At 41.5% G+C, this 22,546-nt stretch overlaps 1 protein-coding gene across 9 annotated transcripts in view; it reads left to right on the forward strand.

The window, feature by feature from the left end:
- Positions 1-22,546, forward strand: part of PANK1 (pantothenate kinase 1) — a 48,319-nt gene that overhangs the window by 12,612 nt on the left and 13,161 nt on the right. For 2 of the 9 annotated variants that reach the window (XM_054831568.1, XM_054831567.1), the window contains 3 exons: positions 1,454-1,566; positions 4,460-4,507; positions 16,232-16,584. In XM_054831568.1, coding sequence (XP_054687543.1) covers positions 1,454-1,566; positions 4,460-4,507; positions 16,232-16,584 — 514 coding nt within the window. Of the gene's footprint in view, positions 1-1,453; positions 1,567-4,459; positions 4,508-7,054; positions 7,522-7,806; positions 8,018-16,231; positions 16,585-22,546 lie in introns of those variants that run through there. The other 7 variants (XM_054831571.1, XM_054831570.1, XM_054831574.1 and 4 more) reach the window with 5 other exon arrangements.

A 22,546-nucleotide genomic window follows, 5' to 3' on the forward strand; every position in this document is an offset into this window, starting at 1 on the left:
ACATTCTTTGCAAACATGGATAAAAAAGGATATTTTTAAAAGATTAGTGTTTGAGTTTTATTGTCTGTGGTTTCAGCTTAATCTCACAAGGTCATATTAAATGTTTTTTCAGCATCAAAAACCTAAACAAATCTTTGGTTTATCTATCTGAAAGCAAAGTCATGTTGTTCAAGTACTATAACTCCAAATTAGTTCTGGTGTTTGTACTTAACCCTGTGCTTAAATGCTCAGACATACACTTCCCTGCTGCTGAAGGTGTTTGAGGAGAAACACCAAAGGTATGGTGTGTTTCCATTTTACACTGATTCCCACCTGTGGACTAGTTTGGAAAAAGGAAAATAAAAGCCCTATGTTCTTTCAACCCTCTGACGGACACTGTGTTCCGTCCTGGATTAGAGGAGTTAGCCAGTTTTGTCAGGATGTATGTCTAGCTAGAATAGTTCAGAGAGGTGGCTTTTTTCCTCTGCCAAATACAGGTATAGAAAGGCTGGTTCCCTGTTGTTACCTGATTCATAATCATTAATATCCATGGGAATTTCATGTCAGCATTTAAACTCTGGGAATACAGACCAATGCAAGTGAAAAATCTCCATGCAGCTGAGTATTGATAGGAGAACCAGTTTCTCCTCCTCTTCGGCTGTGGCGGTGCTGAATAAGGAAGAGAGTCTTTTGTAATTGTCAGCCATTCTGTTGTTGCCTTTCAAAGTGCTTGTTTTGAAACTGTCACTTGCCTCCTGATGGCATTATGAAGGACCATATAAAAATGCTGAGTCGAAAAGAAAGTGAAGGCATTCATCCAAGCAAAACCAGTATGTATACATACATGAGAGTCTATGGGGGAGCAGTCAGGAGCAAGGGCCGTTGTTTTCTGTACCAAATGCTCTGCCACTTGTTGCAATCCATTGGTTGTGAACTTGCATGTTTTCCAATTAGATGTTGTATATTCAAGTTTGATAGTTAAACAGCAGTACACTGAGCCAAATACTTAGGTATGACATACAGTGGATAGGGGCAAAGGAGAGTGTATTTGAAATGAGATTTTTAGCTTTTTTACATACCTAATGGTTTGAATCCATTACCTGGGTTTTCCTTTTTTACAGACTCTTTGCAGAATAGAAACTATGTCATGGAAAAAAGATGATTCACTTCCAACATCTACTTTATCTTCACTGGCTTGTATTCCTAAGTAATAATCAAGGACTAGATTTTAAATGCTTACTAATTTGGGGAGTTTTATTTGAAATGTCCAAACTAAGGCACTGAGGGTGTTTGTTTCCTATAAAAGGGCACCAATAGCTCTGCCAGGGATCAGTTAAAGTTGTAGAGACTAAATGCACCTGCAAATTAAGCAATAATTGTCTAGCTGGACACATAGAAACAGAGATACTGGCAGGGAAGTCTTTAGAAGGAAAAGGTTCTCGTGGTTTTGTGACTGCTGCATGTTTTTTTTCAGTTGGGATGAAAGATGGCAGCCACAATCCCTAACCTCATCTCAGAACTGCCAGAGGATAACTGTAGAAACCACTTGGGCTACTGCAAAGTCTGACCACAGGGATGGGCAGGCTGGTAAGACTCTTCTGACTGTTAGTCCCCAGTCTTGGCTATTGTTAGATATGTAAGTCATGTCCTAAGTCCAGACAACTTTTTCCAGGTACTGCCTTGCCTGGACACTCAGCTTGGCACTTGGGCTGGGAGATCTATCTATGCCCTCTTTGTCATCAGTGAAGTGAAAGAGCATTCCTCCTGAAGGCTGTTCAGACTGCCAAAGCCAAGTTCCTGCTTAGACAGAGTGCCTTTCTCCATCTTTCTCTGCTTTGATGAAAGTGAAGGGGAGATGAGCTTCAACTCTGTGTAAGGGAACAGAGCTTTCCTTCGTTAAATCAACAGGTTTTGTTTAAGTGTCACAGAAGCCATAATTGAAAGGAGCCTGCACCAGGAGGTGGATGGGGAGGGAAGGAACTGATGGTCTCAATATAATCTTTCTTGGTCTCAATCTGGCAAAGGTTTAGGCATATGACTAAATTTATGCCCTTCACTTCCTCTGTTATCTGCAATTAGTTTCCTCTCTCAGATGCATTAGTGTTTTGCAAAAGTAGAATTCTCATGCTAGTTAGCTGTTGTTGTAGTAAGGCTTAGCTTTCCTGTCATCACACTGATAATACTAGAGCCCTTTGGGTCCCTTTTTAAATACTCTGTCATTGCATTTTTTCAGATAAGAATTCTACACAGTTTTAGAGCTGTTTTGTCCCATTTGATTTACACATCTATCATTTGTCATTATATAGTTATGTTTGACTGCTGGTCTTCTAGCCCTGCAATTTAAAGTAAGGGAAAAAGAACATTAAAATATATTTCAAACGTGTCTACCAAAGGTCCTGTGCATGCCAAAAAAGTATGGGTTTTTTCCCAGTTCTGAAAAGAAATTAGGAAGAAATACTGGACTCCTAGACATGGCACTTTTCTTTTGATATGTGTGATATGTGAATACACCTAAACCAAATCAGCAGTACCTGATTTTTTGCAAGGAATGTCCTTAATATTTTTATGTTAATTTATTAAGCTGTACTGTATTTGCTTTATTTTCAAAGGGATAAAATAAGGACTAGTATTACTTTCCTGTAATATAGAAATAGAATAAACATAGAAGTAACTTGAATGGAAATACAAACAGGAATGGCAGAGTGCCAGCAACCCCTTGAGCATAAATCTGCAGGCAGCTATTGCAAAAGTCTGTTTCGTCACATTGTTTGCATTGCATAATACAGTTTGTGTAATTTGAGAAGGCGCATACATGCTCCTCATTACCACTTCTCTCCAAAATATGACCAAAGGTTTGTAGCTGGCTGGCTTTGAATTAGAATAACACCATTGGTGTTCTGTAAGATTTTTTTGTTTCTTGGGTACTGGATTTACATGTGGACTGCACCTGTTTGATGCTTATTTTAGCTTAGCCTCATAGCGGAGATATGGGAGCCCTGCAGAATGAGGGAGGAGGAGCTAATCCTCATAGGTTCCTAAAAATTTCAGGCCAGGTTGCCTGAAAGGGTGGAGCTTTTTTGTGTGTGTTTTGGTTTGGTTTTTAGTTCCATTGGTTTTCAAACTATAAGGGCTGGAGCACAGCACTTTTGATCCTGTGGCAGAGTATCTTAACCACAAGGTAGTCATTAGTTTTCTGAAGCTGACTCATAGAATTAGAGAATTGCAGCCTGGCTCTCTGTGTTTATAAACACAAATAGCAGTGATACAAAGCTGGGTGGCTGAAGTGCAGGCAGGTATGGAATAATCCATGAAGTGTTTGCCGTGCAAATGTGTAATATGCAGTGAGTCAGTATAGCAGACTTGTTCACTGTTCTGAGCCCATTTGTGTCCTGGATTCTTCAGCATACTCTGTGTTTGTAGTCCTTTTCCCACCAGATTGCTGGTTTACAGTGAAATATATAGGAAAATATTTTAAAATAAACAAGTAGTTTCCACCTGCTCCTGTTCAGAAAGGAAGACAAATACTGAGTAAGCGTTAATATTGAAAGAACTGGAAGCATCCTCTATTTTTATTTGTCAGTATTGCACTTCTTCTTGGTTTGTTGTCGTGCAAGTTAAACTGAAAACTGAACTGGCTCACAGGGTTTATTTAGCAAGTTAGGATAAAAGGAAGAAGAAAAATTTACTTTGTTTGCACCAAAGCGTTAAAAACTGAAGATGTAATACATGCCGCGACTTCATGGATGGATGTTGTATGTTCCACTTAGTTCTTGATTTGCAACAACTTAAATATATACAAAATATACAGAAATTAATATGAAGGGTAGTAACCTGATTAATATGAGTAGGCAGTAACATACTGAATGTGTATATGCGGTATGAAGGCAAGAAAGCGCAGTACCTCTTAAAAACTACCTGCTTTCAGCCAGTTGTGCTGTGATGCATTGTCTCATAAATAGTGTGGATAAAAAAAGAGCAGACAGCAGGTCTTGAGCTAACTGCTCAACTGTGAGAGTAGCAGGACAATTTATTTCTACTTTTTGTCCTGCTTTGAGGAGGTGACATTATCGCTTTAGTCATATTTCTTCTGGATTGTGTTTTCTAAGATGTTCCACATCTTCAAATAATAATGTGAGACCTTCATGTCCCCAACTTAGTCCCTGTGTGGAATATTAGAAGAGCACAGGCTGTCTACATCAGGCGATGAGTTCATGAAATGTGGTGCTGTGGTTCTACCTGTGGCTCACAGCTGATGCAGCATAGGGTGAACAGTTCATCTGCTCCCAGTTTCAACTTTATTGATACAAAAGGCTCAGGTCTTTTTTCCCCTGAATGCCAAAAGTATTACACTGTAATTTGCTCATGCCCAAAATAAGTGATGCTATATGCAGCTGAGGACATGAGTTTCCTTCATTTTAAACCCTTGCAGATGATCACATAATATATTAAACATACGCTAATTTTATTCCCTTTGTCCTAGTTTACATTGCAGAAGAGCTGAAGAATTCTGAAATCAAAACTGAAGAGGGTATGTAAAACCTTTCCAAAAGTTCATTCCAAAATTAAATGAGTGTAAACAAAAATAATATGAAAAAAGTGGTATTTTGCAGTGCAGAAATCAGTTCATGTGATATCAGTACAAGAGTCTGAAATTGTTTTAATAAAGTAGCACATTGATTTGAAACTTAATCTTTCCACAACACAAAAAGTTTGTAAAGTGTTTTCATCCATTCCTGCTGGAGAGCTTACAAGATCAGGAAAACTTGCACACTTAGAAGTGAATCTGTCACCGTACATAAAATCTGTCAATTGATTTGGACAGTCTTTAACATTTCTCCATTTTTGTATTTTCTCCGGCATTATTTGAAGTGACATTTGTTGTTGTTATATGCCATTGGTCTGCGTTGCCCCTGAACTTGTCAGTGATTTGGATCATATCCTAAGAGTATTATCCTGACCTACTTCTTCTACTCAGCACAGTCTCATCCACTTCTATCCTGGGCATAATTGTGCAATATTTATAGCAAAATATTAGGGAAATATTTACTTAGAAATAAAAGATTGGAAAGAACCTCAGAAAGGTGTCTAGGCCATGCCTTCTCCTTGCTCTAAGTCAGGATCAGCTCTATCTAGACTGTTCCTCACAGATATTTAACTTTTCCTAAAAACTTGCAGCGATGGACAGTTGAGTGTTCTGGTGCAGTGTAATGCTTTTCTAAGTTCATTCTAGGAAATGTCTGCCTCAAGTCTAAAGTGAATTTCCCTTACTGCAGTTACCTCTTATGAATTATCAGCAACTGTGATGTAGTTCCTTTGCTGTTACCTGTTCCAGAATTTAATATCCCTTCAAATCTTTCATTTCCTAGACTAAAACTTGATGTTTTCATTTAATCCTTTGTTAGTACTTTGAAACAGGTACTGTATTCCATTGCAGTCGGTGGACAGATTGCTATCCTACCACAAGGAAATGTGTGCAGTGAAAGGTGGTCTTGCTTTTGTTGGAGTAAGGTAAAAAGTTGACACCCTTCAGCTGAGATACAGTAACTGCCCATGTGTCTGCTCCCAGTTACGCTGCAATCGCAGAGAAAAGCAGGTTTGCAGGAATGATCCCCCGTTCTGCATCGGGCTGGCTGTATGTGCAGTCAGTTTATCGGGGATGGAGAAGGGGACAACCATTGCCAGCTGGGGACAGAAGCAGCAAGGATTTGATATACCCCAAGAGGTCTGAATTAACAAGGAAAGTTCGTAAAGTGTAACCAGCCAGCTGCCTAGAACTGCCAGCAAGTGGTATGAATGACCCTGCCAGTCCAGGCAGCAGCCTTCTGGTTTTTAGTTTAAACTAAAACCCAGTAAGTTAGGGAGTTTTCAGTCTTGGAAGCACTACAGCTCCTTCTAGCAGTAAATGTATATAGCCTGCCTGCCTTCCTACCATCTTCAGGGCTATCGTTTTTGGGCTGGCAATTACAGCGCTGGCTTATGCATTAGGATATGAGGAAAATTAGGAATGTTTTAATCATCTTCAGAACATTGGTTACTGTTTTTTAGGAAGAAAATTTTACTTGTTCTTTATTCTCCAATGTTCTTTCTTCATTTCCCCAATTTCATGTGTGTTTTTCTGTGGCTTGCTCCCAGTAACCTAAATATGATGTTCTGGTCCCAGCCAAGAAGTGGCAAGAATGTCATGTTACCTGTCATGAAGCAGTTTCTTAATACGGTGTCCCTTTCTAGAGGCAGTTAGAATAGCTCTTCATTCTTTGTAGGGGTTTTACAGTGGAGGGCCTGTGTGCTGTACTAATTTTAGGTGTAAGGAGGAGCCACTATGTGACCTGTTTTTACTTTAAGGACAGTCATCCATGTAGGGACTGGCAGTTTGTAGAAAGAAGTGACCTTCATGTGCAGAGCAAAATTCAATGAGTGTTTCTTTTCCAGTATACACATGACACTGCAGCACAGTTCACCCAGTTTTATTTTATGTCCACTTGATATTTAATACATTTCATTCAGAAAATGTGGTTTTATATTTGGATGTCTCGGTGATATCACGGAGTGAATCACAGTCACAAGATTATCAGTGCTGTACAGGCAAAGCCGAGATACTAAAAAGCGTGAGGTCAAACGCATTCAAGGTCACCTTAGTCTCTCTAAGCTGTTGAGGAAACACGTGACAATGTAGAGAAAAACTTGAACGTGGCTGCTGATGCACAAATAACTTTGTGTGCGGCCCAAAGCATACCTGGGATCACACGCCGAGACACAGATACCTGAGTCACATGAGAGTGTGTGTGTGTGTAGATACCCTGAAGTGAAAATGACACCGCAGCCGGGGACAGGGGCAGGCCTGCCGAGGTGCATCGGCCTGCCGGGGTGCACCGGCGAGCGGGGTCACGGGAGCGAAGTCACACTGAAATCGCACCGGGTGCCAGCTCCAGCGTGACCGTGCCCCTGCCAGTCCGCACCGTGCGAGTGGGGGCGGCGGGGGGGGGCCGGCCCCGGCGCGCTCCCGGGGCCGCTCGCGGAGCCCCGCAGGTGCCGGGCGGGGCGGCCGGGAACGCGCACGTTAGCCGGGGGGAGGAGGGGGGGTCGCCGCGTCCCCGGCGGAGGGCGGCGGCCGCCCCTCTGCAGCGCGCTGCGGGCAGGACGCCTGCGCCGTGCGCCGCCGCCGGCGGGGGGAGGCGGGCTCCGCATCCCCAGCGCACGGAGCTGCGGGCACAGGCGCCGGCATGAGCGGAGGCTCCGCCGCGCCCAGCCGGAGCTGAGCCGGGAGACAAAGGGGAGAGGCTGCCGCTATGGGGGAGCAGCTTCGCGCCCAGCCCGCCGCCCCGGCGGGACCGCCGCCGCCCGCTGCCGCGTCTTGCTCGCTGCTCGGCGGGCTGCTGCAGAACGGCTTCCACCCCTCGAGCCAGCCGCTGAGCAACGGCGGCTGCGGAGAGGCGCCGCACCCGCTGCTGCTCCGCCCGGAGCCGCCGCCGCTCAGCCACGGCTCCCCGGCCAAGAAATGTAGGCTGCGCCGGAGGATGGACTCGGGCCGGCGGCACAGGCCACGTAAGTGATGAGCGCGGCGGGCTCAGGGCACTGCGGGGCGGCGCTGGTTCAGCGGCCCGGCCCCCTCCATGCGGCGGTGCCGCAGCCCGGCCCGGGGGAGCCTCGACATCGGCCGGGTGTCAGGCGGCCGCAGGTCCAGCGCCGCCTCCCCTGCAGAGCGCCGCCCGCCCGGGGCTGGCGGCCGCCCGGCTCCCGCGCCGTGGGCGTTGCCCCCCTCCCTCCCCTCCGCCCGGGGGGCCGGGCGGAGCGAGGGCCTCCGGTGCCGGCCAATGCGGCGGCTGGCGCCCGGGCACGGCCCCGATGCCGCGTGGGCCGGGCCCGCCCTGCGCCAATGGGGCGGCGGCGGGCGGGGAGCGGCGGCCCGGCACAAACGCGGGCGGGCGGCGGGCGCCAGCTTTGCGCTGCGCCGTGCACTGTGTCGGGCGGCGCCCAGGGTCCTGCCGGCCTCCGCCGCCTCCGGACGCGCCCATGAAGCTCATAGTGCTCAAGCAGCACTGTAAGTAACGCCCGGGCGGGGGGGGGGGGCACCTGGGTGCTGTTGGGTGTTGGGAAGGCTCTGCGGTCTTGGTACGTGCTCCTTCCCCAAACAGTGCTAGAATTAAGCAAAAAGTAGACTTGGGAGCTGAGTGCAAATTATTCTGACTGGGGGGGAAAAAGTATACTGCAAACGTGATAAATTTGTAATGTGCACCTGATGAACACCGCCTGTGGCTTTTGGTTAGTTGCTTTGGGAGGTGTTGGTGTACTGGCTGTCTACTGCGTGTTTTGTTTTAAGGCTATGAGTCGCAGACATCCATGTTTGTGATGTACTTAATTGTATAAGGTTTGTTGATTAATAGTATGTTTTACTTACTTGATCATAACTAACTTCTTACGTGTAGGTATGGAGCTATTGAATAATTCCATGGTAAACTCTACAAGTAAAACAATCTGACAGAACAAGTACTCTGTTTCTTTACACTCTCACTTTGCTAGCCCTTCAAGTAAAGCCAACAAATGTTTGCTGCTTTGTTAAAAGTTCAGCATTCCGAAAGGGTACTCAGGGATAGTGAGGATCACAGCTGTTCGCTGCCAAAACTTAAAGATGTTTCTACTCAGTAGGAAGTAGTGTGCATTCAGCTACTCTGGATTTATTTTTTTTCTTTCTTTTGAAATGAATACTTCAACTTTTCTGTATAAGTGGAACAAAATAGTCAGAAGGAGCCTCGAAGAGCTGCATCTTTCACGAGGCTACTTATTAGCCAGTGCCTTCTCTTACTAGCTCTTTAAATACTTCTGCTGAGCTACACATACCACTTTTCCTGTATTGATTAATCATGTAGTGCTTACAGTACCTGTAGATATTTTAGTCTTCTACCAAATTTAACATGTTGGTGACCAAATCATGCTCTGTCACAAACTGGTTTTGTAGTCTTTGTCCAGCTTCGCATTTTCATTCAGGAACAAAAACTGTGGAACTTGGATCAACTTACATTTTGGCTTGGTGTAACTAAGAAGAGTCAGCACTTGCATAGCAAACTCTTCATAATATTAAAAGCTTTTAGGGATTCAGGTAATCACTTGAATAAGAAAGAATGGGGAATTTGGAATTTCCCTCCCATCTTGAGGGGAAAAAGAGCCCATCAAAGTAAAGAGCGTAGATGAATGGCTGTATTGCCCAAGATGCGAGTCTTCAGTTGTGGGGTTTTAATGAAATGAGGCTTTAATGAAAACAGCAGGTGAGAGAAGTGCTTTGTAGAACTATGTTGTGGGCAATTTCTTTGCTGAATGAAAGACATAAATTCTTGCTGATCTTATACTTTTTGATTTATATGGTTGATTTTGTGCAAGAATAAATTTGCGATTTAGTATTAGTCTTGCAGGAAAATATGATAGCACATTGTCATCAGCTTAAATTCATTAAATTATACTCAAAGTCTCCTGGTACTGCATAGCTTTCCGCTGTATCCATCTCTAGTGAATACTACACAGTCCCGTTTTACTGGTTTTTGTATTTAATCCTGGCTTTTGCAGATGTTTGTTCTGTGCTTAAGGACGCATTGCAAAATGAAGTGTAGTTGCCACATGGCATGTAAGATTTCGTTATTGATTGTGGGGTTTGCTTTGCGTGGTGGAAAAGATAATAATTGGCATTTCCCAATATTTCAACAAATGAAACCTATCTTTCTGCAGCGATTATTCCTTTAAATCCTTATAAATTGCATGTTTTCTTAATTGGTTTTGCTTTCTGCCAAAGTGATGTAGACTTCTATATTCCCAAGTCTTTTTCCTCTCTGAGAAGGGAAGATTCCCTGTGAAACCAGTGTGCTTTGCTGATTAACCTGTGGTGAAGAGAGGATCTGGGGACTACCTTGCCTTCCTTTTGACCCACCTTCTGCTGCTTCTGCCTAGAAGCTTATCTTTGCTTTGTTTTTTTTCCGTGGCTGAACTAGATGAGTTGTCAGGGGTGTTAGGCTCTTGTCAGTTTCTGGTTCAAATTATTAGGGCAGACCCTTTGGTACACAAGGGTTTACATTACCTTTCTGCATCACAGCACAGCGTAAGGAATACAGATAAGTATCTGCTATGATGCCTTGCACTGTGAAGTGCTCCGGAAGAGAATAAAATACTGAAACGGTGTGAATTTTGCAAATTTCAAAAGCCTGCTAAAGTGTCATGTTGTTCGTTTAAATGTGATCTTTGAACAGAAGAAAGAAAAAGAGCAGTTAAGTGCCTTCATTGATCCTTGTGAAACAGCACTGTAGCCAAGTAGGGACAAAGATTTCAGCATGCCAGTTAACTAGACTGGTGCTTCACAGCATTATTCTACATCAGACTTAGGGAAGAAGCCATCCGGGCATCTTAATTTTATTGCTTTTCTTAAATTAAGATAAAGCTTTGGGGTCTCTATTCAAATCAGTATCTTACATCTGTCTTCAAGTCAGCTGGTAATTGCTAGGGGTCAAAGAATGGCATCGTGACCATTTAACCATGGCAGTTATAATGCATATTAGTTGTAATTTCTAAACATTTAGAGTTGTAGCTTCACAGTAAAGAATGCTTTTGGCCAGTATTTAGGTGGTTACACCTGTGATGTTTGGCTGCAGCATGATTATGTAGTACTACTAAAAGCCAGGTGGAAACTGGAAAACCTAGGCTTTTTCACCTGTGGTGATGTTAAATATGGAATGCCATGATTATATAGTATAATTTGGTGAAGAATACAGGAGTGAAAATGTTTTTGGTCTTGCTGTTGTTTGACACAGTGAATAAGCACAGCATTATTGATTACTGAAATTTTGTCCGAGGCATTGGAATATCCCACAATCTTTTAATCTTATGAATTGCTTCAGGTGACATGCTGTTTAAAGTTAGTCTCCAGTTGATTTTAATTTGGGTGGGAGTAAGGGTTGCCTAAGGAATAGGGCTGCTCATAACAAACTGAACTGGTTGGTGTGTTGTGGTCCAGCATTCTGTGAGTTAAAGCTGTGTATCAGCCTTACCAACAAGGTAATGCATTGCCAACAGGAGTGGGAAACTTAGGCAAATCACTTGTATCAGGCTGGGTGCTGTCAGATCCAAGAATGAGATTCTCACTAGCTAACCATTGCTTCTTGTAGCTTTCTAACTTTGGTTGTTAGTTGTTAGGGTTTTTTAATGAATCTAATCGGGCTAGGTAATGACCTAGTCTCCCAATGTTATCTTCAGAAATCAGTTTGTGGTAACATGACTATATATGTGTGAATGGTCACACCTATGTTTAACAAACAGCTCTCTGCTTTTGGCTTTGAAGTTTGTTTGGTTTGGGTTGTGCTTTTGTTTTTTTGATTTTTATGTGGTGTTTTGTTTTGTGGATTTTCTTATTTTCTGGTGAGATGGTAGACATTCAATGAGCCCTGGCTGCTGAAAATTAACTGGATGGTTTCGCCCCATATATGTGCATGATTTATCTAGCTCTAGCTCTGTAAGATTTGACAAAACTTCCATTACTAAGCAGATATAATTAAGATATGCATGCTATTTTTGTTCAAAGGAAAACAAATGCATTCATTTCACAACATTTTTGGATTGCTCAAAATAACTGCGTAAAATAGGAGGAATTAATTGCAAAATATATGTAAGCTATTATCAGCTTTTTTTAATAGAAAGCAGCTTTCAGAAGCTGCGAGAATACTAGCCGATCTTATGTGTCACTCTTGATTTTTATTTTTATTTTCTGTTCTTATTTTTGGTGCTCTCCCCTCTTCCAGTCCCAATTAAAACAGGAAGTTCGTAAATCATCGCAGCATCAAGCAATGCAAATTAATTGCAGATGAAAATGTAAATGAAGTAATAGGATTTCATCATATGTGTGTCCAGGAAGAAAAGCAGCTGAACCTAAGATATTTCATCTGAGATATTTATGACAAAGATATCAGAGTACTGATACTACCATTCCAATTATTGATAAAAAATTGAGATACTGTACCTGTGTTTGAGGAAATACAGGTCTTGTAAGAGAGATGTATAAGCTGAAACAGTTTTGGCAAAAAAAAAAAAAAAAGAAATTGCTGCAGATTGGTCATGGATAAATCCAGGGTCCAGGTTCTAAGCAGCAGGATTCAGGCACTGTCTCTTTCTAAGAGTTGAAGAGTAAAAAGATTCAGCTAACCTTATGTGGTGGTTGTTTAAACATATGAAAAGGATTGCCCTCTGTTATCCTTTCTAACGGGGGGGAGGGGGGAATTGTTACTTAGTGACCTAGGAGTTCCTTTTCATTCTTGCTTCCCCTGATCTTGTCCAGGTTGTGATTTCATATTTCTCTCCTTACCCCCTCATTAAATAGTATGTTAAGCATAGGATTTTTAAAAATCAAATGTGTTCAATTCTGAATGTAATATGCCTTATAGGAATAGCCTTACATGTTCATAGTCTTCAAAGTTTGTGCAGAAACTAGGTAAAATGTATCATGGAATTTCTCATGAGTGAACCTTTCCCCCAGATAGCATAGCTGTTGGTGTGCATCAGATTACCTCATTATGCAATGCTGGAGATACCTTCTGTTTGCATTGTCACATGCTTCTGCAGCTAAATATTGGAGTAATGGAGATTTTTATCTCAAGATAACAAATCAGTAAGTAGTTGGTACAGTTAAAGAGAATTTTCTTAAGAAGATAAGCGGAGCCTTTTGATTTATGCTAGGCTTTTAAGAATCTGTGATTCATCTTGATGCTTTCTGTATCAGTTCTATGGGACCTAGAACTAGTTTATAGTGTTGTTTTTTTATGACTTACTGCAGTGCAGCAATACAGTAGAATAGTTTTACTTTTTCCACAATAACAGATTGCATTGATCCAATGGGTATATTGCATACTGACTTTGCTGAGAAGAGAGAAATCGGCTCATAAGTCTTAACAGTTTTAGTTGAGGTGCATTTTTTTTTTTATACTGTGAAAGCATTTCTGCAACGTATCCAGTAAATCACACAGTTTTGAATAACTGAGATCAGTGACTGATATCACTTTCTTCTCCTTGCTTTCCTGGCTTTTAATAACTCAAGAAACTGGACATTTATTCAGGTTATCCATGAAATGCTGGACTTGCAGTTGAAAACAAACCCCCAAACAACAACAAAAAAATCTCAAACAAAAAAAACGCATTTTCCCTCAGATCTGTGGAGACTGTATCTACACAAATACCTTTCTTCATCCTCTGTTTGTAGCAGTATGTGCCCTAATAATTCTGGTGGCCTCTGAATGATCTTACTCTCTGTATTCAGGGAGGCAGCAAAACCCATGAGCACCTTGCAGTCTGTGTGCATGTCCCCATTAGCACCACGTTCAGTCATGTCAGGAAAGTTGAAGTGTATAGGTACCAGCTAGGGTGGGTTATCTAAAGGTACTAAAAGGAGGTGATGGTGCTTTAGGGGTGCATTTTGTTTCAGAACATATTGATAGTAACAAAAGATACAATGAATACGTTTTTAAAATAATCACTGGGATACAGAAGTGTTTCTACTGTCACTCCAGTTGTATGGAAATTATATGAATTTCAGCAGGACTTGTCAGGAACTTTGAGACTTGTTTTGTTGTCCTAAGTGGTCAACCAGTTAAAATAGTTGTCATCTTTATTGCAAGTGATTCCAACAGATAGCTGGTCCGAGCAGCTGTGAAGAAAACTAAGCTGCTGTTCTGCATAACTGAAATATCGGTTGTTGTGGACTGATCTCGTGCTTTTTATTTGTGCTGAAGAAAACTGCTGCTGTTCTAGGAGCAAGGTTCTTTTCTTTCTGCAGCTCTCCATTTGGCTCACAACAAAATGAAAGGAGCTTAGATTCACAGAATAAACAAAAAAAGTCTCTTGGCATTTCTGCTTGCTTTTTAAATGTGAGCATTATGTGTAACTATCCCAAGAACTATACAGACTTGGAATAACTTCATAGTTGTTTTCTACAGTACTTATTCTTAATGATTTAGTTATGACTCCTCAAAAATGTTAAAATATAAAAGTAAATGTCTTGGCAGTCATTTATGAATAACTCTCAGCTGTTAGTACTTAACACTTTTATTGCTGGGCTTGTGTTTGATAGGAGGATGGAATGCTGCTTCCCTCTCTAAAGATTAAATCTACACTATAGCTTTAAAGCAACTGTTGGTGTAGGTAGATTGTAGCAGGTTTTATGCCCTTAATCTAGAATATTGGAAGCTGTTTTACACTTGACTACAGGCTGGTTCTGTATGGCACAGTCCAATCATGCTGCTTTTAAAATCAAACTTCCTGCTTGCATAGTTAAGATACATCCAAGGAGGAGACTTACTGTTCCAGTGAGACAGGTAATTAAAGTTCTCAGTAGCTTAGATTTGTGTAAGTCACTAATGGGATTGGCATCCTGAGCTCCACAGCATTGTAGTGTTGTACAGTGTGGACCAGACCACTTGTGCTTAAATATTTACCTTGTACTTCCAAAAGTGTTTGATACACAGGTTAGTGTATGGTAACATATTTTTCCTCTTTAAAATAAAGCCTACTTTAAAAACACTTATTTCAAGTTCTTCCCATTTCAGGGAGCTTTCATGCATCTGCATGGGATGTATCTTCCCAAACCTCAAATTAGACTTCGTGTCAGTGTCTTTGTGTCTTGGAGCTAGTAGGGCATGGAAAAAGAAATTAAATTTTGCACCAGATAACAGGAGGTGCTGTTAGAAGACTTGAACTGTAAGCAAGCTACTTCATGGCAGTTTATGCTTTATTCTTTTCTTGTCCTTAGGGAAAGGGGGGAGAAACTGATAATTATTTGGCATACAGCAGTGGAGCAAAATAATAGATGTAAACATATGACATGTAAGGATTGCTTGGGGGGGCATATTAACAACTGTGAAATTTAGTTGGTGGGTTTTTTTAATTATTCAGCCAGACAAGAATGATGCCGAGACCTGTGTGGTAAGAAGTAAAAGACTCTAAGCTCCTTTCACTCTGAAGTTGAGTAACTTAATACTGAGCTGTGATCACCTGAGGAAGAACAGTGTGATCAGTACCTCCTATGCTCATTAAAATCTTTCCCTCAAGTTGTTTACATTTAGATTCACTGGCAGAAATATCAGTAATGCTTATGGTGTCCATGGTTTGGAGTTTGTATCAACCCTACGTTGGGATGCCCTAGTTGGTAGAATCACATTTCTAGCAAGTCTGTCTGATTCTTCCTTAAAAGCAGAGAGGTGACTGTGTGACCGCTATTTTTAAAATACTCAGGACTCTTAATTCTCTAAGAAACATTACTAGCAGCTGCCTCCTGCAGTACCTGTGTATAGACTTTTTTATTCTCCCTTCTTATTGCTTCATGAAGTTACCTGACTTACTACTTGAAATGTATGCATGTATATATAAGCAGAGCAGGCAGACCAACCTGGTTCAGTTAGTATCTTCTGTCTGTGTGTTCTCCATAGTGATTTTCTCTTGCTATTAACAGAACAAAGGCTTTGGTAGACCTAGGCTGGCTGCGGCAAATATATATAAGCTGAGAAACAAATAGTGGCTTTTCTTGTATAGTTGTGTGATAGGCTAATAGATATACCAGCAAAGGGAGTCTATGCTCAAAGGACTGTCAGTAGTAAATATTTAATTTAAAACAGCTCATTTTCTTCCTGCTAATACATGCAGGTAGTGTAGTTCCAACAGAGCTGCTAATTCTGGTGGCTTGAAGTCTGGAGACTCCCAGCATGATGGGAGAGTTATGTTTTGCTGCTCCTCAGAAAGAGCCTTGTGACTGGAAATTCCGACTGGTCTTGGAAAGGCAGTTGTAGATGTTACGCAGTGGGAATGTGACTTGAAAAATCTCGTTCTCCTGTTTGGTTGTTTCTTCCTCCTCCCCTGCTTAGTCTATTTTAAGAATTGGTGCCAGGAGTCAGACTGGGTGAAATGCAGTAACTGTGCTCTGTCGAGAGGTGCTGACTGGAGAGTAAAATGTTTTTCTTGGAAAAAAATATTTTCATTTTATTAAAACCTGCTTCTGCAAGGAAGAGTATTCTGATATCTTCTTTATTCTTTTTCTTAACTGAGGCTTTATGAAGTCCTAACTTAGAGAGGTCTTTAATACATGTGAATTGAATGCATAAGTGACCACCAGCATTCAGGAGCAGATGCTGCTACTGTGACCACACTAAATTGTTGTTCAGCATGTGTTTTAAGTGATCTGGCTAACCTGTATATTTATAGTGACTTTCTCTTTCTTCCTCCCCAACCCCCTTGTCCTTAGCGTTTCCATGGTTTGGAATGGATATCGGTGGAACATTGGTTAAATTGGTCTACTTTGAACCTAAGGACATTACTGCAGAAGAAGAACAGGAGGAGGTGGAAAACCTGAAAAGCATTAGGAAATACTTGACCTCCAATACAGCCTATGGTAAAACTGGCATTCGTGATGTTCATCTTGAACTGAAAAATTTGACTATGTGTGGACGCAAAGGAAACCTGCACTTCATCCGCTTTCCCAGCTGTGCCATGCACAGGTTCATACAGATGGGTAGTGAAAAGAACTTCTCCAGTTTGCACACTACGCTCTGTGCCACAGGAGGTGGAGCTTACAAGTTTGAGGAGGACTTTAGAACGGTACGTGAACAGTTCATAAGGGTTCAGTGGGAAGTACTTTGGGAAAACATCATGGGAGTCCTTCTATTAAAACCTGCAGAGAAAAATAACATTTATTTTTTTGTCCGTCCTAACTGGTTAAGACTAACAGAATCAATTCACATTTGTTAACTGGTGGAATTGCTTGGAACATGGAGAGAACAGAGGAGGGTATTCTACTGAAGTATTGCCGTGCAGGATGTCTTCAGTAAATGTTTTTTTGAGTACAGTTGTGACGATCAGGTGCTTCATAATCAGCTGAGTCTGTGTTATGATAACCTAGAAGCCTAAGACTAGGTACTCATCTTGCAAACTGGATATCTATTAGAAAACCAGAAATTAAACTATACAGGCTGGCGATTAGGTTCAGGTTCCCTTCCCCTTGTATTAGTCTTCAAACAGACTTAAGTCAAGAGTCTGGAAGACCAAGCATGGAGCAGGGGGAGAAACAGTGTATGGAAGCATGACAATAGCAGCTAGCTTTTGATTTCAGTTCTGGGAGTATGTCATGTGAAGAAAGGTAATTCATGAGGTGACTAGGTCCCAGATCCCCTACAATTTAAAAATAACCTCTGCAAGGAGCTCCAGAAGCTGATGCAAATCTGAAGTATTGGGATGCTGCTGTTTGTATAAACTTCAGCAATAGTCCTAGCTCCCAAATGAATGCACTAGAGTGCACTGCAAAAATTGATTGTGGCAACAGAAGCAGAGAGTGCCATTGTACAAACTGCATTAGAGAGGAATAGTCATTCGGGAGGCAGTTGTCTGTTGTGTATGTGTCTCTACTGGGGCATATCTCCATTTATTTTCTGTAAAAGAATGACTAGTCTACCTGTACCAGAGCAATCTCACTAAGATTAATGTGAATGATTTACTTAGCAGGCAGGTCTGACGTTTCTGTCCCTAGCTTTTGACCTGATCTTGAGGGTGAGGGATGGCTAGTGGGTATTACAGGTTACATCAGTTGCTTTTCTGTCTCTGCTTCAGACTAGGGAGCTATCATAGTGACTTACCAACTGCTGTTGACTGCAGTCCTTGGCTTTGTGTGCTTCACTTTTAACTCCAAGCATCCATTCCTGCGGTATAAGAGGTTTTTAGTTTGTCAATACCCCTCACCTACCAGAGGACCAAGATCCTAAGGGGGAAAGAGAATGCTGTAAGAGATCAATGTGAATTCCAGCTGTTACGTTGTACAATCGTTATCAGTAAATGTTGGACATGGAAGCAGCTAGTTTAATGAAGGACTATCGAGTTACTGAATTGCTGTAGTACTCCACTACTAGTGCCAGATTTCTTGTCCTTTAGGCTGATTGGAAGTCCTTTACATGGTAGGGTCTACTGATGATTGAGTCCTCAAAAATTTTAGTTTTTCTTGCATTGTGTATGGATGTTGGCACCACAGTTGGAGGTGGGTTCTAGAACTAGTCAATATGACCTCAGTTCAGGTTTTTGAGCATCCTTCCATGTGTCCAGGGGATGATTCAGGTCACATTCTCTAGTGACAATGGGAGGTCACTTTGAAACTTTCTGAAGAGTCAGTCTTCCCAAATTCATCTCTCCTACATCACTTAATAGCAGCTAGAGTTGCTTACTCAATAAGGGAGTTTGTGTCCCTCATGCCCACAGCTGTAGAATTGAACTGGATGTTACCTGGTGACTATCACTGCTAGGCATTTCTCTCTGTAGCTTTGGCTTTATCTGGTAAATATGCAACTTAAAGTGAGGGACCAGTCTCTGTCATCTCAGTTGCAGTATAGTCAATGTAGCACTGGAAGCCGTAGTTGAAGTTGGGGCTGTTTTGCTAGCTATTGTACAAAAATACGAGGCCACATAGCAAATTATTTGTGGACTTAGGCATGAAATCCCACATCTCTGCAGTGTTAGTTAACATTCTGTGTGCTACAACACTTGAAGGTAGTTAAAGAGAAACACTATAAAGGCTGGCTGGGGTGTTTTGTAGTGTAGAGCAATCAGTGAAGTGCACTCAGACTTAAGTGAGTGCTTTGGACACCTCTTCTTACTACTGTTCCACACCTTCCTTTATAGCAAGTATTTCTTGGCTCAAACTGTAATATCCATAGAGTATTACAGAAGCAAAATGTTATCCATTACATGAAGATTTACTTGCTTAATCTCTCTCAAAGGGCTGAGTGTCTTGGGTACAAGCACTTAAATTGTCACACTTCATTAGTCATTGTAACAGCAGCTGGCCATTTTGGTGTGTTTTGCTGACTGTAAATTGACGTTGGACAACAGTTTCAGTATTGCGCTCTCAAAGCATTGAAATGTCTGTTTCAAATATTTGATCACTCTAATGCACCTGTAGAAGTAGAGAACATGTGCCAAGTCTATTATCCTGCTGTTGCAGGATTCAGTGTTGTCTAATGCCTTATATGGAGGAGGCTTTAAATGTTTCTGTTACTTAGAAGCAATGTGGAAAAACTAAAGTATGTTTATGAATGTTGTTAATTTCATTAAAAAATCTGGCTAAATGTTAGGAAACTCATGAAACTGATAGAGGTAACGTGCTTTTGTTCTGGCCCTTTATTTTCCTATGTACATGCTTTAAAGTTATTTGTCTTTCATGGCATTACTAAATGCTTATGGGACTTTCAGGATTGCATAGGTTTAGGACAAAAGATCCTATATTGCAAAACAGCATTCAAATCCCTTCTAAGGTTACAGCAGCTTTTTTTCCTTAAAATAGACAAGCAAACACCCTGTTGTTACTTGCTTGTTTCATTGTCTAATTCTGAATCCCTAAATGAGTTAAATAGGTTTGATCCAGACATTTCTGCTGCTTTTGTGTATTGAAAAAAAAAAATTGGGAGGCATCTTCTCTTTACCTTAAGCCTTCTGTGCCATAGAAAGGCAAGTAAAGCTACAAAGCTAGCTAGGTTTAGCTATCTGACCTCCCTCTTATGTGATCCACAGTGCTGGACAGGAGGAGACCTGAAGTCTCCATGGGGTGCTTGGTGACTGTCGGCAGTAATGATCAGTAGCCTGGCAAATCATTCGATTCATTCTTAAGATCTGAATGCTTCCCCTAGAAGTAGGAAAACTGACTCTATTCATTAAACTAGACCACAGAAATAATTTTACCAACCATATGGTTATACTTAATGTTCATTAAAGAGCATCAGTAAGTAATTCACTAAGAGGACTGTTTCCAGCTTAGAGTGGGGGTTTTTGTTGTTGTTTTTTGTTCGGCTTTATTTTTCCACTTTCTGAATGACTGGGGAAATGGCTGGCTGACTTTATTTTCAGGTAACAGTGTGTTAAGGCATGGATTAATCTGTCGCCTAATTCTGATAATCCTCCCTCCTTTCCCCAGTTATGTACTGTTACCTCACAAATTCTGTAGATGCCTAAGTAACATCATTTCTGTACAAGTAAGGAGTACATAGACTTACTTGTGTCCCTGTAATATAAATCTGTTTATATTCTGTGATTCCTCTACGATAGCACGCGCACATTACTTGCACAAAAGTATGCTCTTAATGTAATGAGTAATAAATTCTTAGGCTGTCACTCAGTTTTGTAAAGCAACTCAATGTAAAGGATACATGGGGGTGAGGGAAGAAAGGGCTATTCAAATTTTTGTCTAAAACTTGCTCCATTGCAAAATTCCTGTCAATTGCAGGGGCTCAAAGGTGGGATCTTTGTATTCCTTTCCTGAACAGACACTTGTAGAACCTGACTTGTCTTGACAGAAATTTTACTGCTGGCTTCAGTGGAAGCAGGACCTGTGCCAAAAAACAGTCACTTAATAAAGGAAGGAAATCTGTTACCAACACAGACGTAACCTCAGGCCTTGACCTTCCCCATAACCTGTAAGAAAAATGCTTTAAGAGTAGGCTTGGCTGCTGGAGAGTGATTTCCTTGTGCCAGTTATTAGCTGATTCTGAGGCTTGACTTTGTGGTATGAACCAAATGCCTGTGGATGACTTGTAGACAGTATTTATCTTACTACAAATAAACTCAGTGTCCTGTGTTGTAGGATGAGTAAGCTGTGTAACTCTACATTACTGTAAGACACTCCAAAATCTTGTTGCACCTCACTTGCTTGGGGAGGCTGGACAGTGCTGCTGGGGTGCTGGCCTGTAGTGTATGGGCTGGGGTTGAAAATGACATCCAGAGAACGGGTGAAGTAACCATCATACCTTCTGTTACCACCACCACAAGAAGCTAGGAAACTCTTCAGAGAGAGTGGGGAGAAGTCATCCCTGTCAAGAGAGGGAAGAGATCCTTACAGCTAGGAGGGTGAGAGGGGCAAATCCTCTGCAGAGGATCCCAAACTAGTGCTTTTTTTTTTCCCCCCAAAGCTGGTGCAGAGTCTATCTTCTTTTCTGCCTCGGGGAATGTTGGGCTTACGCTTTATTTGCATTAGACTTTGTCTTGTTTGAATGTGAGTGGCTATTTCCCAGCCTCAGGGCATGGAACTAGCCAGAGGGAGTACTTTATCTGAGCTCAAAAAGAAGCAGGGTTGAGGGGAAGACAATCAAAATATAAAGGAAGCAAAGTACATCTTTATGAAAGTGGAGGAGAGGTAATGGGAGGGAGATGGAAGGAAAAGCTAGACTGTAAGCTATTATAAGAAATAAAAAATGGAGCAATGCCCAGAAGGCATATAAAAGCCAGAGTCATATAGTAAATGAGGCTGTTTTAATTGATAATTAAAAACTTGAAAGATGTTATGTTCCTAACAGCTTCTTGCAGAAAAAAGTTTGTATTTCTGATTGAAAGTCCATGAGACAGATGAACTTTTAACTGCATCTAGGTTTGGCCATTCCTACGCTCAGCAGAAATTGGTAACTGTGAAAATTCAAACTGGGTGAAATCTTTCATGAACTGGAGCTTCATTGAAAAGATGTCTGCACCCCAGTGTTGATCCATCAGGCTTAACCCTGCTGTGTATATGTCGTGGCTTCCCTCAGCTCGCTTCTAGGTTACTGGGCCATTTTATGTTTTCCTTGCTGAGGTGGAAATATTTACTTACCCATAAAAGAAACAAACGTGACCCAAGTCTTTTAACTTCTTTGCTTCCATACTTCAAAGCAGCAGCAAGTTGGTACCATGTCTTTTTCATTTTATGTCTGGTACTTGAATACAACTAAAAATTGTTTGCATTTTGCATATTTAAAAAAAAAAATCACCCACAAATGAACTTGGACAGTACCATTTCCCAGCACTTCTGACAAGTATACAACAGGAGGTGGGCTTTCATTCCCCTTAGAATGGGATCTGTACACAGTAACAACAGACCTTTTGTGTATCCTTGAAATCAGCTGGGTTTCAGGAGTTTGTTGCCAAGGTGTGAACTGTCAGGGGAAGTGCTCGCTACTTCCTTGCTGTGTTGCACCCGCTTGTAAACCTGGTTAAAGTCCTGAGGCCTTGTTTTGATGGTCCTGAAGAGTTCCTTGAAGTCCCAAGTGTTTTGTTCCCTCTCCCAGTATTTAAAAACTAGTCTAAAATAAAGAGGAATTTCTACAGTCTGGCTGTAATGCAGAAAAATTGTTCTTTTAAAAAAAAAAAGTACATATGGTTTCCTCGTAACCACCATAAATTTTCCCTCCAGGGTCCTGTATTCTACTTTGTTCTGCAGTTCTTCTCATAGCATGACTTTCTGACATAAAACTTTTCTAGAGAGGCACTGTGCTGAGCAGGATAAGTTGACTGCTATGCTGTCTGCCCTCACATTAGGGATTGTAAAGGGCTGGAAAATATCTGCAAATACGTTTTGTAAAAAGTTGTAGGAAAAAGTCTAATTAAAATGTGCTTCTTACAGCTCCCATTTTTGTTTGCATTTTTTGCACGTAAACTTTGGTTCCTGCAAGGAGAAGTAATTTGAACAGCTGAAAGGATAAACACAAGTAGAGTGTGGTAGGTGAGGTGATGGCACCAGTGAAAAACGTTTGTCTACTCGTACATTAGTTACGATGTT

The sequence above is a fragment of the Grus americana genome, chromosome 7, assembly GCF_028858705.1.
Source record: "Grus americana isolate bGruAme1 chromosome 7, bGruAme1.mat, whole genome shotgun sequence".
Taxonomy (NCBI): Eukaryota; Metazoa; Chordata; class Aves; order Gruiformes; family Gruidae; genus Grus; species Grus americana.